Genomic DNA, 17,909 nt, shown 5'->3' on the forward strand with positions numbered 1-17,909 from the left:
TTACCTTGGTTGTTCAACTTAGTTTGATACCTTCTTTTTCACATGATACCAATAATACTGCTAAGTCAATAGAAAACAGTCTTATTGTAATCTTGCTTTATTTATTTATTTGGCCAGGAGCAAAAGAGAGAGCTTTTTATATATGTGTAAAGATTTGTCCAATTAAAAAAATGATCTAATATGTATATGAGCATTTACTATGAGCACAGTATTGTTTTAGTGGAAGAAGGTAGGCCATTGTCTCCCACTAGACTGAAAGCTCCATGAGGGCATCTTCCAGCTTAATTGATCACCTACCTGCCCTAATTTTTCTGGTCCCTTCCCTCTGTCTTTGTGCTGCTGCCAGAATCATCTTAAGATACTAGTTTCCTGATGTCATCCTTTGCTTAAGAAGCTTCTGTGGTTGAAGAGCAAAACCAATCACTATAAGCTTTGTCTCTCTTTCCTCGAAGTTCTACAATTCCACCATAATATACCTATATATGGACATTTAATCCTTGCATGGCTCTGTGAGGATGAGAGAGCTCTCTGGACCACATTTATAGGAAAACTAATCCTATTTGTAGAGTCCCCACTCTTATGACCTCATTGCTTCCCAAAGGCTCCCTCCTAATATCATCATACTGAAGGTTAGAATTTCAACACATGAATTTGGAGGTAGTGGGGAACACAGACATTAAGACCACTGCAAGCAGTAAACTAAACTAAAAGAGAAAATTAAAACATGTCCGTCCGAAAGTGAGCAAAATAAGGTTGACCTATTCCAACCTAATTCCCCTTATTCACCACTTAAGTGCAAATTGCTTTCTCTCTGGTGACTCCCAAATCTTTATGGGTAAGAGGTAAAAAATGCTGTGTTCTGATGACTTAGACAGTTTTTAGACTCTCCTTTCCTTTGAAAACCCCACCCAGTGATCTGCTACTCCTTTGGTGTCCTCATCACTACCATTTACTCATCTTCATTCCTTGAGGGCTTTGGCTTTCCTTTGTAGCTACCAGGCTATTGCCAACATTCTCAATGACTGTGCTACTTTTCTAATCGTTATTGTCATCATTCATCATCAGTGACTTAGTGAGCAGCTCCAATGTGCTGGGCATTGGACTAGGTGCTTCATATATACATTACCTTATTTATTTAGTCCACAATTTACAGATGAAAATATCAAGATTCAGAGAGGCAGTGACTTGGTCAAAGTCTCACAGCTACTCTTTTAAACTTCCTTAACTCCTCCAGTGATCTTTATTTTTCTTTATTTGGAAATCCATCTCATTGACCTTTTTATTGCTCAGAGCATTGCTTCTGGTATCCTTAATCTGGTAAGGTTCCTCTTAGACATTTACTCCACATACTAACCGTTCCCCATGCTCCCTGCCTGCTTCCCCAGTCCTCTCTGACCCACATAGTCCTTTCTGCTTTCTCTTTCTGACATTCTCCATTACACTTGGGTCTTCTTTCTGTAGCCACTTCACTGCCAGCCTCTAAAATAAGATCAATCCAACCATTTCATGTCTGTTTCAAGTCTCTCTCTTTCTAAGCACTTTTGGCGAAAATGCCATTACCTTGCTGCCAGTTGACTCCATTTCAAATGAATTTCTCATTTGCCTGGCCTTTCAGTGTTCATCATAGTACTTTAATTAATTATCTCATTTTGGCTCCCTTGCTCTTCCTCACACCGGCTATTCCAAAACTTCTTAACATTCTCTGTCAACACAGCCACCCTTTGTTGACTTTGCCTTGAGTCCTACCAAGAACATAGAATTTATCAGGAGTGATTTCCCTTAACTGTCCTCTTCTCTACCACAAAGTGTATCTGCTTTATTCCTTCTCTTTTAGGTGACAAGAATCTTTACTATTTTCCCATGATAACACTACCCACCTGTACTATTCTTTCTGGACTGTTCTAGAGAGTTGCTCCATCCACGTCCTTCCTCCTTTATGTCTTCAGTCTCTTACCGTCCATTTGACTGCTCACCTGCAAACAGGTGCATCCGAATTGGTCAGAGTGGTCTCGCCAATCACTTCCCTCCATCCTGTCACCTCTCACAATGTTTCCTTTGTGGCCAAACTTGGGGCAAGCGAGGTGGCCTCCCATTCTGGTTAGAGTCTCTCCCAGAGGCTGCCTTTGACTTCTGTAAGGCCAGGTCAGATGGTCTCCTCCTTCTTAGTCTTTCTGTAGTACTTGACAACGTCAACCACCTTTTTTGTCTATTATTTTTCATCTCTTTTGAGTTTTAGAATGCTATTTTCCCATTTCTTTTCCTCCCTTCCCCTTAAATCATTACCTGTTTGTCTTCTTCTGCCCACCCCTCTGTGATTTTTCCCAAGGCTCTGACCTTGGCCTACTTCTCTGGGTAATCACCTCCTTGGTGTCGGATCTACATTTCTGACTTCCTATGGACATTACCTGGGACAGAAAACACATTCCTTCAATTGCCTATTCTTCCTTTTGTTTCCTGGCTTAGTAATTATCATTCAAGCTACAAATCTGGAATCTTCTGTGACACTGCCACTACTTTTCCCTCTGCACATCCAGCCACTTAGTCCTATTAGCCATCCCTCAGAGATATCTGATTTTTTGTTGTTGTTGTTGTTTGTTCTTCTGTTCTCATCACTGTTGCCCTAATTGAGGTCTTTGTGGACTATTGGAATAGCCCGTTAAATTTTCTTCTTGCCTTAAGTATCTCTCATCTTTAATATTTTCTCTGTACTGCTACCAGTGCTAGATTTCTAAGACATAGCCGATTAAACCATTGCTGTGTTCTGAATTGTTGGCTCTACTTTGCCCGTGGGGTCCAGTCAGGATCCCTTGGCTTGCCGCTCGGGGCCCTTCTCTGACCGTGTGCCTCCCCACCCATGTCTCTCCAGCTGTATCTCTTTCCAGCTGTATATAGCTCCAACTGTCTCTCTGTCCGGCATACTGACTGGCACTGTGCAAGAGCGCCACATCCTGCCTCGTACCCAAACCCTAGCACACGTGGTTCACTCTGCTTTTCCTTATCTCTGCTTGGTTTTATAATTCTTGGCCTGGCTCCACAGTTATCTTTTGGATAAAGCACTTTTGACCCATCCTTCTTGACTCCTGTGGGACTTTGTTCACTGCCCCCTCCTGCCCCCACCTTCTTGTTGCTCTCATATTCTAGTTAAGCTGTATGTAATTCTCTCTTCCCTCTGCTGGTTTTTAAGCTTCTTGGAGGCATCTTTGTTGTCTCAGGTTCCAAAGTGTAGTGAGTGCCTAATAAATATTTATTTGAACTAAAAATTGGATCCTATATCTAGGACTATGAATGGGAAGCAAAGAGCTAGGGTGCTTAGGAGCCCCTTATTACCGTTAGCACAGGAAGCAGTAACAAAACAGAAAGCAGATTTTCAGATTTAGCTTTAATATAGAGTCATCTGAGAGGTGTTTTTTTTTCTTCTAGCAATGTGGCTTTACTAAAATAAGAGACAATGCATTTTTAACTGGGCTTGCATTGATATAATTTTGATGTTCAAATGAACTGAAAAAACTCAAGAATGGTTGGCTGAGTCAAGTAGAGTGTCAACAACAATCTGTCATCCAACAATTGAGCTTTTTAAATGATTGTTGAAAAGCAGAGATTAAGTTCACTCAAAAAAAAAAAAGAATCTATTAAAAGTTAGGTAAGAAGGTGAAAGAGTATTTTATGTAGCATTTTAATTAACCAAAATTGGCTTGTTAAATCTTGGGAGTCCCTGAAATGCTTAGAGAACGCTATAGAAAAACATTTGCACCTCTTTCAGAGCTGACTTTATAAAAAACTTTAGCCTTTTTGTCTTAATATGATGCCAGTGAAACCTTATCTAGCTATGTTTCTCTACTAGTGTTATTTGAAAAGTATTATTATGTTAGCAAAGACAAAAACTTTCAGTATTTTGAAACCACATTTGTGGAAATGGGTACTGATGCACACACATTGTGTGTTGGTAACTTACGAGCAATACAAAAACTGGAAACTCTTCATTGCAAAGACATAAAAGACCCCAGAGTACAGAGGCAGTTATAGATCAACTTATTATTCCTCAGTGTTTATTTTTCCCCATTTGTTCATTAAAATTCAACACTGGAGTTATATATAAAATAAGATACCACATTACCAAATATATTTTTTCTTTTAATTATCTTTGCCATGAAAACAAACCACTTTTTAAGGTGCTTCTTGCTTCTGTAGTTATGACTCAAACCCATGGTAGTTACATAAACTACTTTTTCTTCCTTAAGGGACTAGGCAAGATGGAGAAATGCAGGGGAGAAAAATTAAAAGCGCATGGCGATTGTGAATCAGGATTTTGACCTAGTAGGAAACTAACATTCCAGGTCATGGGGCCTTTGGTCTAAGTTATTTGAACATTAAGACGTCATTTCATTCATTTGCTGGGCAAAGACCTAAATTTTTCATTATTCTTTACCGTTTCCTGTTTTGGATAGTCCAATAGTTGTATTTATTAATCATCTCACAGTATTTATATCTATAATTATTAGACATTTTTCTACCATGATTAGGTAACTGGGCTGTTTAAAAAAGAAACACCTCCAGAATAGCTAAATTTTTAAAGTCACTACCTACATCTGCCAAAACAGATTAGTAGCAAATTTCCAGAACAGAACAAATTGTCTTGATCTCCTTACCTAACACTTTGTTTTATGTCAAATCTAACTGCTTTCAGGGAACAAGACTTCTTGATGGAAGCTTATATTTTGACATAAAAATTTTGGGGGCTGCAAGTGTAAGGTAATTTTATCCTTATTTTGCAGGCTGAATATTGCTGTATTATTAGTTTTATGGTATTCACACTATAAAAACACCATATATTCATGATGAACTTCATCTGGTCTTAACTCACTATAACCCGTTAAACTTACTGGCTCAGGAACTTGGATATTCTTCTTGAGAAATTAAAATCTCTGAATTATATAAATAAGCACTACCTTGTAAAATAATATTTACACCTCAGGTGCCACTTCCTTCATAACCATATCCATTGTCATTCCTGAATTTTAAAATTTTTTAAATTTAAGATGCATTAGGTATTAGGTATTAATTCTGATGACAATGATAAATAAGCATTGGTCAAGTAGAATTAAAACTTTAATTTTTTTTTTTTTTTTAGAATTAAAACTTTAAACTGAATACTTAAGCATGGGTGTTTTTATAAAGAAAACTTATTTTTAGAATATTCCTGAAATTTACTTTGGATTTGGTCCTTAAAGGATTTTTCATTTTAAAATGCCTATATCTCCTTTACAGTATCATGAATATTGCTTGCTTTCTCTTTTTGTAATTTCATATTTCTTTCCTCACTTAGGATCATACCCTGCTTCTGGTCATTACTTGTCCGTGTTAGGGAGGTAGAGAATGTCCACTTGACTATGCACATGATCACAGGACAAAAGCTAGAAGTGTCTTGTGGTGTTACGCTGTGGCAGCTACGTGTTCGGGCTTTAAACTAGACTGGGCTGTGGGGGCTCAGATTCAAACTCTACTGCTCCTTGTGTGACCGTGGGCAGAGTACTTCACCACTCTGGGCCTCCCTGTCCTCATCTGTAAAATGCATTGTCTGGAGTGTTTAATGAATTAATACATACAAAAAGTTTAGAACTGTGCCTGGATATAGGACATACTCAAGAAGTATCTTCCCAGAATAATCGACCTCTTCAGTAATCTATCCGGTTTGTTAAGAATTCAGACAGTTGTACCTTAACCTATTTTCTGAATAATGAAATCAGTAGCAGTAATGATACTGTTTATGGAGTACAAAATACATTTGCATCTTTGCTATAAAAATTAGCAGTGCTAATAACTGTTTATTGTGTTTTCTGGGGTATTTGTTAGTAACTGTAGGATACAGGTAACAGATGAGCCAGAGGCCCTTGTACAACTGCATCATGGAAGCATGTGAAATCTAAATGTTACTGTCCTCCCGCATGATTGCTTCTCAGGTGAAAAGGCCTTGCAATACTAGTTATGGTTTTTTTCAAGTGAATATGTTTCCTAGACTTTAACAATTCTTTCTTCCCTAACTCCACTTCCATTAAGATTTTTGTTTTAGATTGAAATTGAAAAGAAGTTAATTTGCTACGAAATGCTAATGTCAGAATAATTTGTTAAGCCCTTTTTTACTGATCTATTATTTCTTTTCACTTTCTTTACACCACATTAAAGAAACCATGGAAGGGCTTTGGTATCTTATTTTTAATCATCCCCTACTGCCAGATGCGTTATTGATGTTTAATAATTACTTGTTGAATGAATTAATCAGCATGACAGAAGGTCCATTCCTCAGCCAAATCATGTCTATTTGTTTGTGGAGGACTCAGAGCCAGTTAGGCAACATTAAGTGAGCACACTGGGTGGGAAACAGTGGGGATCGTGCTAAACTGTATCTGTAGGTTGGATTATATAGCAGCCAGAGTTTATGACCTCTGCTGTGAGTAGGGAAAGGCTTCTGCCAGAGGGCAAATATGAGTATATACTTCATATGAATGATAAAAATCCTTAAAATCATTCTAGACTATTTCTGTTTTCCAGTTCAGTGGACATTGTAATTCTATAAAATAAATAAAGATAGGTACATACATATTTACCCCCTATATATTGCTGCATATGTAAAATATCCTGGGAGAAGGTTAGTTTAACAAAAGTCACTTGCCTAGTATCTTTTCTTTTGCTATATCTATTGAGAATTGAATGGAACTTTAGGGATGCTTGCAAAAGCAACTTTGTTCTAAATTTACGGCAGTCTGAGGAACTACATAATTTCTGTTAGTGGTAACACAGATAACTTTTCTAATTGGAACAAAAGCAACATTTAAATATTCCTAGGAAAGCATTGGCCAATGTGTAGCATACAGGCTTGGCAGTCTTTCAGCGGAGGAGATCATAATGACCCTGCACTCTCTGTCTACTTGCTAGACTTAGAAACTGGGAAAAAGCAGCTGGAAAAATGATAGGCCACTTCTAAGTTCTGTCGTTAGGATGGCAACTGATGGTCCTACACATTATATGTATGTGGGCTTCGAGGCATTAGACCAGTTTTGCTGGACTTTCTCAGTCTTACCCCTTAGGCTCTCTGTGAGCTCCGGTATGCTTGTATTCTAGTGCGTTCCTTCTTGATCATCTCCCCTGTTCTGAAGCTGTGGCATAAACCACATTCTGTAGTGACAAAGTCAACTTGACAACTTTTCTCATTCCTCCTAATACTATTCTCCTTCTTAAGATTTTTATTCTTCCTTGAAACTTGCAGCATCAGGAACCACTCCCCTCCCCAAGCCTTCCCTTCCCACTCTTTGCCTCATGCTTTGCTTCTCTACAGTGCTACTCTCACCCTATGCACATTATTGAATGCTGACACCTTTGTCTTTTCATTTTATGTTTGTATGACAGCGTGGGCTTTTACCCTTTGAGGGCAAGCTGGTAACTTTTTGACTCACAATGTTGATAGATACTTAGAAAATGGCTGTCCGTAGGATATAAAATTCACTGGGATTGGGATTGGAAGCTGAACAAAGATAGTTTGAATCCTTTTGTAGATTATTTGCACAACAGAGAGATTGTTTTTACTGAAATGTCTACCATCAACAAAAAGGACTAGTCTCAGAATCGAGAAGACCTATTAATACCATGCTGCAGGTCAATTTGAAAAAGAAATATTGGGGGAGGAGAAAAGGACATGTAGCAGCAAATAGAGTAACTGTTGTTGGAAGGTATTTGATTAGAAGAATTGTGCAAAAGAATTTGGTAATGTTCAGACTAATTTGTGTTTCTTCTTTTTACTGCTGTTTGCTCAAAAAGAAGTATTTGGGAATTTTTTGACCTTTCTTTATCTTTTCTTGGTTAATATCTATTATTAATGCATTCTTGATTACATATCCCAATCATGTTCCTTTTACATGTGATATTTAATATGACGTGGGAGGGATTTGCAGTGTTTACTTTTCTTGAAAGCTGTCCACTATTTCTTATGTTATGACTGCAAGATTCTTCTGCACAAATGCTTTTGGGTCTTAAGCTTCAATTGCAAAGCTAGTAATGCTCTCCCCCTAAATGGAAAGAATTTGTAAGCCATTTATTAAGTTCAAGCCTTCATAAGGAATTTATTTAACTGACTGCTAATTCTACTGCATTAGAAACATTAACATTTGATATGCATTGGATTCAATTAAAAAGTGTATAATTTTAAAGCATATTCTAATAAACTTCAATTTAGTTACAAATGTCATTTCATATTTTTGAAATCAAACTCAAGATTATTGCATAAAGCTTAGAAGTGAGTTTGGTGCCACCTACCAATTTGCAAATAATACTTAATTTTTAACTGCTTTGAATAAACCGTCAGCCTTTTAAAATACAGTTTTCTTGCAATCATGTCACATAATTGAGTATCTTATTTTTAGCAAATGCTTCTTTTCATCCCTTTCTATTGTCTTCATCCCTTTCTATTGTCTTCTTAGTTTATTTCATTTATCTTTTATATAATAGACCCAAACTGCCTTGTGTGTGGAAGGAGGAAGCAGCAGGATGTGTTACCAGTTTTGTATGTGATGGACTTTAACCCGGGTTTATGTCTCTCCCCACACAGTCCCTTCAGTCTGAATATGTTCATTACTAAGGCCCCGCCACTCCGGTGAAAGCCGTCCCTCTCTTACACACAGTGTCTTCACCTGGACGAGCAATGTAGAGAGAAAGCAGCTGCTTGTCGGAGGAGTCTTTCTGCCTTCTCACCTTAAATTCAGGAGAGCGCTAACATAAGACCTTCAAGAGACTTGAAACCAGAAAACTCTGGCTAATGACTACTACAAATGCACTGAAACTATGTGTATGGCGATGTCCACACTTTTTAAGACAGTTGTAATGTTGAATTTGGTATTTTGAAAGACTATTTTTAATGTATTTCGGTAATACATTTGTTATTACACTTACATGTACAGTGTTACATTATTATGTATGTATGGTGAACTTTAAAAGACTATTTTGATAAATTTATAAATATATAAAATTATGTAAAAACTAGACTATATTTTGACTTAGATTTCTTGTTGTTTGCTACCAAAAATTTGTATTTTGAATTTGTTTAGTATGGCTTTGTCTACAATGAATATATAATTCCTCTTTATTAACAGAAAGTAAGGGAGAAAGTTTTTGGAAAGTGATTTTTATGTTCCCACTATAAATATGGCAGATCAGTTCATTCCTTTGAGAAGTCAATCTAATATAATGAGTTTTTCCAAGCTGATCTGTGGCAAGAGGAGGACGATCGATCATTTGATATGGCTTTGTTAGACCATTTCCTTTCCCTTTGTTTTTGTCACTGAGCCATTTAGTTTTGCATCCTTGTGGGGCTTTCACAAAATTTAACATCCAGTTGGAGATCCGAATTCATTGAATCTTTCTCCTGATGCGCTGAAAACACGGTTTTGCTCTATGCAATGACTCAACATTCCACATGCTTTTATTTCTTTCCTCCTCTCACAAGAGCCCTTAACACAGTTAGGACATTCTGCTTTTGGTACGAGGTTGTTGTCTGTAACCACATATGGTCTGGCACCAGTTTTTTAAATCAATGAAGAGAGAAAACCGAAAAAAGATGCTGCTAAGTAGTTCTCTGGATCAAAGGAGATGTGTTTGAAACAGATTATAAATACCTAACACACAAGCCAGCATATCAGAAACCTGACAGTGAAAACGAAGGGACTCCTTGCAGGTACTCACAGCCCTTTTGCGAGAAGTGTAATCTTAGTGTAGCCCTGAGAAGCCTGGAGGCTTCAGTGCCTGATTGTCAGAGTGGACTACTCACACAGTCAATGGATCCGTATGAAGTGCTTCACTCTCAACCACTGAGTTATTTATAATCTATTTATTAGGAGAGGGTACCTTGAGGCTGTTATACATGCTTCAGCAAAACATCTCGTTCGTGTTTTACATTTCAAAAAGGCATTTGAATGACTGTTTGGCTCAGGTTCATTACTTAAACTTCAGTAACTGCAGTACCAAGTAATTGCACTAAGCTGACGGAAAAAAATGAATTGTAGGTCTTAGGAGTCAAAAATTAAAGGAAGTGGAATTAAATTGTCTACCTTTTCTAAAGCTGAAATAGTAAAATATTTTATTATGAGTTCCTGTAAAAAATAGATTGGTTAGTTGTATAGAAAGATGATAGTATTTTTAAAAAATTATCAGTGAAAAGTAATTCAGATGATGCTTGAAGTGGGGAAAAGGGAATCATATTGACAGTTTTTGTTCTGTGAACACTAACTTGTGTGCAGCTATTAAAATGATTGTAAAATTGACTACTATAAATTTTCCATAATTATGTGTGGTATATTAGTCATGTATCTACATGTGTATGTCTTAAAGTTATTTGTACACATGGAGATACTTAGACAAACCAAGAAGCATATGTATATAATATAGAAAGTATATAGCAAAGTAATTCTACTCCAGAAATAAAAATTGTTGACATGTATTTTGTTACAAATAGTTTACCTTCCAAAAGATATTTTGTTCTATCTTAAAGTGTAGAAGAATGCACTGCTAATAAATAATAAAAGTTTTATGCAATCTGTTTTCCCTGACTTTTATAATTTGGATTTTGAGTTATCAATGTACTGAAGTCTCTTTATAATTTTATACTTGATCCAATCTGGTTGGTGCCTTTCAAGTTTCACAGGCTCTTCCTTCTGGATTTTTAGTTTATCTTTTATTAACTCTCCAGGTTGTGGCCATTTTTTGAAGTATATGACAGTGAGCACAAAGAAATCTTATACTTCGCTTTTCACAAAAGGCAGATGATGTCAGGCTCTTGCTGTCTTTCTCTATATAATTTTCCTTTCTGTTAATAAAACACTGATTGTGATCAGAGTTTTGGGTCCTGCTTGGTTATTTACGACTACTGGATGATAGACTGGTGATCGGTGGCTTTGGAGAAGAATGGCCATTTTTCTTAAAGGAGAAATTACAGAAATAAATCAGATGGAACAAACCTCCCACTTGGATCTATGTCCAGAAGAGCCAGCTCGAGAGGAAGAACTGCACTATTTGTTGAAGATGTCCTTTGCATTAAACTGGATCTCTCCGGGTTGTGATGTTTCTGAGGTTGTGCCCTTCTCTTTTGTCTTTAAAGTTTTTTTTTTTTTTTTTCAGAACACAGAGGAAAGGGTGTGAGTGGGAAGGTTTCACTTCTTGAGTTGAGAATCTGCCAATTAGCAGTTCTCACAACACTGCATGAGACAGTTGGGATACGGAGGTTGTCATGGGACCACATCTTAGAGAAGGAGAGTTCTTACGAATTCATGAACCTGTGTAGAAGGACAGAAAATCTTTTTCTTCGGATTCAGTTCTTATGAAAAAAATAGTAAAACTAATCAGTTAATTAGTCCCACAAATATCTCACCTAGCCGTCGTTGAGTTCACATGGTTTTGTGAACATCTGTGGATGCCAAATAATTTATAAATCTCAAGACACACCTGAGAGGCTACCCAATATATATATATTCAGCTGGGGTGCACCTAAGGCAGGAACGTGAGTTTACCAACACTGAGCCACAGAAATGTATTTTTTTTTTCACAGAAATGTATTTTCAAAATCGTTCGCACTTTTGTAAGCTCTCCTTTGTGACATTTGTTAAGCCATCAATATGTTAAAAGTTTCTGCTTAAACCAATGTTAGAATGCAAGCTGAACAGCACTCTGGTGTTTCGGGTTCTCTACAAAGCCTGTGATCTTTCCCCAAGTGCCCTTGTAAGGCAGAGTTCATGGTTCTGCAAAAGCCTTGCAGTCCTCTCTATAACACACAGCAAAGCAAGAATTCAGTCTCCTCTGAAGATTAATTAGGGAAATTTCCAATTACAACAAGACGTAATTTATATCCTAAGATAAAACGCTTTTATTTACACATAGGTTGCACAGTAGTGGCACCCCTGGAATGGAAAGTAGAAAATAATTGTATTAAGTTATTTTGAGCTGGATTGAAATGTTAATATATTCCCACCCAGTTCCTTCTCTATGGATTGAATTATGATAATCATATCAAGAAAGAGAAAAACAGCTTTTCTAGGGAATTTTAAACTTTTTGAGTGAGTGCAAGTAGAAACTTCTATTGGAAGACTACTTCTGATGCAACATACGGTTATTTGGAAATGGTTTTAAATGGACAAACATAAGTTAACTGACCTTTGCAGTCACCACACCTTCCTTTAGCTGGCATATCACCGAAATAGATGTGATTCACATCACCACTTGCTTTTTCTCCTTTGGTTCAAATCAAGTTGACCAAAGCTGTTTTGAGAGGTTGGTCTGCAAGTGAAAATTAGGAGTCAAGGTAGTAACTGTAGAAATGACTCCATCTGCAAATGTTTACATTGACATGAAACTTCAGTTTCAAGGGTACTGATCTATCAAATGTATTTTGTTTTTTTACATTATGACTCTCTAACAAAAGGATTTAAGCTGGCTTCAAAGAATGGACCAAGTGTACCACAAAGGAGCAAGAAGGGGCTTCTTCTGACACTAAATTTTGAGGCAACTGATGCTGGGCTGAAGCTGAGATGAATAGCCCTCTCAGATGTTACAGGATATTGTCCTCTCTTCCTAGGCTGGGCAAATTTATGCTAAATGCTCACCTTCAGTCAGCTCCAGGACTTCTTATTGGGATTTATTTCCCTCAAAATTTTAAGAATAGTATAATGCGTGACTATTAACTATAAGCTCTATGCTGTACAGTAGATCTCTAGGACTTTTTCATCTTACATAACTGAGACTTTGAACTCTAATTTGCTAAGAGGGTAGATCTTAGCTTAAGTGCTTTTGCCACAAAATAATAATAATGACAATTATTATAAGAGGATGAGAGGAAACTTTTGGAGGTGATGGATAATGGCATAGATCATGGTAGTGGTTTCATGTATGTGTGCTTACCTCCAAACCCATCAGGTTATATACATTAAATATGCACAGCTTTTTGGATGTCAATCATGCCCCAATAAAGTGGTTTAAAATGTTTTTAAAGAAGAGATTTTCTCCAAGTGAGATTGTCAATCTTGACACCCAGATCTCCAAAAATGATTGTCAGGTACATAGAATAGAAAATTGGAAAAACAAATTGAAATCAGAGATCAGAATAGTGTAATGATAGTCTATATAAGTATCTATCATCTATCCATTTATCTATCTATCTATCTATCTATCTATCTACCTACCTACCTATCATTTATCTAGTGTACATCTGGCCTTTGCAGAGAGCTAATGGAGATGAAACTGTGAAATATATGCCTTTTTGTACTGAGAAAACCTTGGAAGATATGGGGGTCCGAAAGATTTGAGATTGATTAAAGAAACCAATCCATTAAAAGACTGGAGGAAATGACATCATTTTTAAAAATCTAGGTTTCTTGCCAGCAGAGAGACTTCACACTACACATTCTGAGAGAGATACCATGTCCTAGGAGGCAAGGTCCAGGCAGTTTTGTCAATTCTAGAAAGATGTAATCAATTAGCTTCTCCTATAGCTTGGGTTGTAAATAACATGACATCTGTTGACTGTGACCAGCGGGGATGGATAGGGCAAGTTTTTCCTGATTTAAGAAGATATACTATTCACTTCTCTCCCTTGGCCATTCTTTACACCAATTTCCTTCACAAGTACACCAGGTAGCCTGAGATTTTCCTGCTGCTTGAGGCCGAGTTAGTACCTTACTTTATCACTTAGATCACGTGCCTTCAAGGATAATGGAGTAATGGCCAGAGGCCATGTCAATGCAGGAAACACAAAACAGAGCAGAGACCCTTGCCTCAGAGAATCTCCAGTCCCATCAGCACGGAGCACCAGCCTTGGGGTTCTCCTCAGACACTGCACCAAAGGCTGAGTGAGGGGACCTGGTACCGAGATGGCTGTCCTGTGTGACAAGAGGTGAGAATGCCAAGAGAGACCCTGACACTCCACCAAGCAAACTGAGACTTTACAATGGTTTGATCTATTTTAAAGTTCAATCTGTTGGGGGAAATGATCCTTCATTAAGGATTCCTAATGAAGAGACAAGTGGTTGGGGCTGTTAATTTCTAGGGTAATCCAAAAGAGGAAAATTTCACTCATTTGGTCTGGAAGAGAGCTAACCATCAATGACTAAGTCAGAAACTAATTAGCAGCCATTCTGGAGCTAGGAGAAGCCCTGTTTGTCGGCACCCCCCAGGTCACCCCTCGGGTTCTATGATTTGTTGAAGGACTCACATGACTCAGCATATGGTTGTACTCACAGCTAAGACTTACTACAGTGAAAGGAAATAGCAAAATTGGCAGAGGGAAGACACGCGTGGAGTAAGGTCTGGAGGACACCAGGTGCAAGCGTCCAAGGGTCCCCTCCCAGTGGGACCACATAGGATGTGCTTCATTCTTCAGCAACCAGTGGTGACTGCACAAGTGAAGTGTTGTCTACCAGGGAAGCTCATTAGAGACCAAGCACCAAAGGTTTTTATTGGGAACTGGTCATGTAAGTACCCTCTGATTAGCATGAACCAAAATTCCAGACTTCTAGAAGGATAGCAGGTGTTGCGCATAAACCTTAGCGTTTGCACGATCTGGGCAAAGCGAACCACCATTATCATTAGGGGAAGTCTGATGTCCGTGCAGGAAGCTGTTTCCAGATGGAAGCCAAAGCCAACCTTGAAAAGACATCAGTCTCATTTTTGCTATGTAAACATATTTTTGTTTTATCTTGTTTTAGATTTTATTCATTTATTTGAGAGAGAGAGGCAGAGAGAGGGAGAAGCAGACTCCCTGCTGAGTAGGACCCTGAGGTCATGACCGGGGCTGAAAGCAGATGCCCAACTGACAGAGCCACCCAGGTGCCCTGGAAATGTATTTTGCACCCTATTTTTTTTTAGCTAATTTTGTAGTAACCAAAGCCCATTGAAATGGATATGTAATTTTACTTTATGAGGTTGCCCCACAGTCCCTATTTCCGGAGACTTCTTTGTGGAGGGGAGAGTTGTGGTCTAGTAGAAAGGAATGCTACCCTTTTGGGTCTCTAGTGCTCCATATGGGCCACAGTTCTCTTTTCTGGTTTTTGTTTTTGTTTTTGTTTTTGTTTTTGTTTTTGTTTTTGTTTTGAGAGAGAGAGAAAGAGAGTGGGGGGGGGGGAGGGAGAGGGAGAGAATTTTAAGTAAGCTCCTGGCTGAGTGTGGGGCCTGCCTCTTGGGCTCCACCTCACAACCCTGAGATCATGACCTGAGCAGAAATCAAGAATCCAGTGCTTAACCAGCTGAGCCACCCAGGCTCTCCTCTGTTTTGCTTTTAAACGGATACATTCAGAAGTGGTTTTATTTTGGGATAAACTAGAGTAGGAAAAATGCCCTAAATCATCTTTGTTTTAAGAAGTAAACTAGTCTCAAGATTTTGCTTCTAGTATTTACCTGTTATTTAATAAGTGAAAGAAAATAAAAAATATAGGTGAAGACAGCTTTAACAATATGACAATTTCAAAAATATTGGAGTAAAAGAATAATTGAAAAAGGTTAAAGCTAAAAAATAGTGACCACAAAAAAAATAGACAATACTGAAGCTCTAAGAAAGGTACACTTTAAACAGTAAAAATAGAAATTAAAATGATAAAATAGTGATATAAATTGAGAAACTGCTTAAAATGAGGTAAACGGCAAATCTAAAGAAGGAGACTGAAAAATAAAACACTTAGGAATTGAAAATTTAAAAGGATGAGCTAGAATAATCTAAAATAAAGTAAGAATAAATAAAAAAGGCCTGGATTTTTCAAAATAGAGAAAACCGCGATCACAAAGAGGTTTAAACCCCTTTCAGTAAAGCAGCAGGCTGCCTGTGCAGAGGAAGTTACAGGTGCCCACAGGCTTCCCATGTCTCTTGACCCCCAGGTTGAACCACCTGGACGGGCCTTGTACGAGTCAAAATTCCCAAGAATATTCTTAGGAAAAGACCTATGATGCAAATATTTTGTCGGCTCCAATGATTCCAGTTACGTTTCCAGCCTGGCACCTGCAGCCCTGCAGAAGCAGGGAGGCCCGGGGGAAACGGTAACCGGTTATTTTTTGGAGTGATTAATGTAAGCCAGACAATGCACTAGCTGCCATAGGTCTGTAAGTCAATCCGTAAGTTACGTTGCTAGACAGCAGCACCAAGAGGCTTCAGGTGGAGGAAGGGGATGTAAAGAAGTGAATGACTTGCCCTAGGACCTATGGCCAGCAAGTGGGCCAGCCCGGATTTAAGCTCGGCCTCAAGAGCAGAGCCTCACTGCTGGCCTTTTTGCTGTGTTACATGTAGCCAGTCTGACTGGTGTTGAGAGGGCACATCAAAACAAAATAAGCAGAAACATCTCCAGCAAGACAGTTCTCAGCATGTTAAGGCTTCAGGCTGGTGTACACATGGTGAGGCCCAGGGAGAGTTTGGTTAGAACGTGCTATGGCTTTGAAAATATAAAGTAATAATCTCTTGCTGATTCTCAGCTAGCCTGAAGAGTCTAAAAAAGTACAAGAATTCAAACACTGGGACCTAATGTAAGAAAATGAAATTCTTAAAATTGTAAAAAAAAAAAAAAAAAAAAAGGTTGTTTTAGGGTAGAATGGAAAGGATTAGTTGGCCAAAGGGCAGAAAGTTCAGGTGTGAGGTTTCCACAGCAACCTGCCTGTGCACCTTTTTGAAATGCTCACACAACAGAAAGCTGCTTTCTGCGCTCACACAACAATGAGCAACATCTGATAAACAGGTTGAAGACATTAAGGGATTCTTAAGATGACTTTTAACATTGTCCTAATGATGATAAGCCCTGGGCAATTCTTTTCCAAGTTGTATCATTCTTTTGGTTTTAATAGGTGTTAAATAGGTGTTTATTAAACACTATGCACTGATATACCCAACTATCTTATAACTGAATTTCTATTTTATAACATTTTATTGAAAGCATGTATTCCGGTTTTACTCGATATATTACTTTTATTTTAAGATGTAATATGATTCTTGTAAAAAAAATCAGAAATTGGGCAGCCCGGGTGGCTCAGCGGTTTAGCGCCGCCTTCGGCCCAGGGCGTGACCCTGGAGACCTGGGATCAAGTCCCATGTCAGGCTCCCTGCATGGAGCCTGCTTCTCCCTCTACCTGTGTCTCTCTCTCCCTCTGTGTCTCATGAATAAATAAGTAAATAATCTTTTTTTTTTAAATCAGAGATTAAGAAGAGTAAAAGATTTAAATCCTCCACTCCCTCAAATTGGCTAACCTGAATGACGATAACAGATTGTATTTCCAGATTTTTTTTTCCGAAAGCATGTTATGTACTCAAATAATGACTCTGTCTGAATACCTGGGATGTTTTCTTGTTCCTACACAAACTTGCCCAGTGCTCCAAATGATGTGCTGGACAAAAATAGGCGCTGTCCTCTCTTGCAAATTACATTTTTTGGGCTTCTTCTTACATATTTCCCTCGCCCCATAGTGTCAGTCCTTTAAGAGGTCGGCTTACTTTCCTCCTCCTTCAGAAAGAAGCCTTGTCATGTGTTGTGTTTGGTGAAGTGTGATCCCCCTCCCCTACTAACATCTGTCCTCTGTTGCTCTATCCCAGGTACCTGACTCATAATAGGTTTAGATTGGACCCTTTTATTTCACTTGTACCTTTTTCATATTTTCTCTGAGGGCTTCAGAAATAAGCGCTACGTAGATCTCATTTTCTTGGGTAGACTCTAAGCCATTAGATGCAGAAATCTTGAGTGAAGCCTTGCTTGAGACAGCTTCCCATAAGGTGCGACCCTTTGAAGGGGCTTTATCAAAAAGGATTTGGGCAAGTTTAATGGGCTGCTGCCTCTGGTGTCTTTGATGGTCTAGAAAGAATTGAGACAGTGAGAGAGGAATCAAAGAACAGGAGTCACACTGACCCAGAGAGA

General features: G+C 38.2%; 1 protein-coding gene across 6 annotated transcripts in view; it reads left to right on the forward strand.

Annotated features, from left to right (window-relative positions):
* The window catches only part of CDC14A (cell division cycle 14A), a 250,286-nt gene that overhangs the window by 173,603 nt on the left and 58,774 nt on the right, over positions 1-17,909 (forward strand). For 2 of the 6 annotated variants that reach the window (XM_077905611.1, XM_077905616.1), the window contains one exon: positions 8,597-10,875. The exons of 3 other annotated variants lie outside the window; for them this stretch is intronic. In XM_077905611.1, the coding sequence (XP_077761737.1) occupies positions 8,597-8,626 (30 nt within the window). In that variant the 3' untranslated portion in view covers positions 8,627-10,875. Of the gene's footprint in view, positions 1-8,596; positions 10,876-17,909 lie in introns of those variants that run through there. One more of the 6 variants, XM_077905609.1, reaches the window with a different exon arrangement.

This window comes from Canis aureus, chromosome 8 (assembly GCF_053574225.1).
Source record: "Canis aureus isolate CA01 chromosome 8, VMU_Caureus_v.1.0, whole genome shotgun sequence".
Classification (NCBI taxonomy): domain Eukaryota; kingdom Metazoa; phylum Chordata; class Mammalia; order Carnivora; family Canidae; genus Canis; species Canis aureus.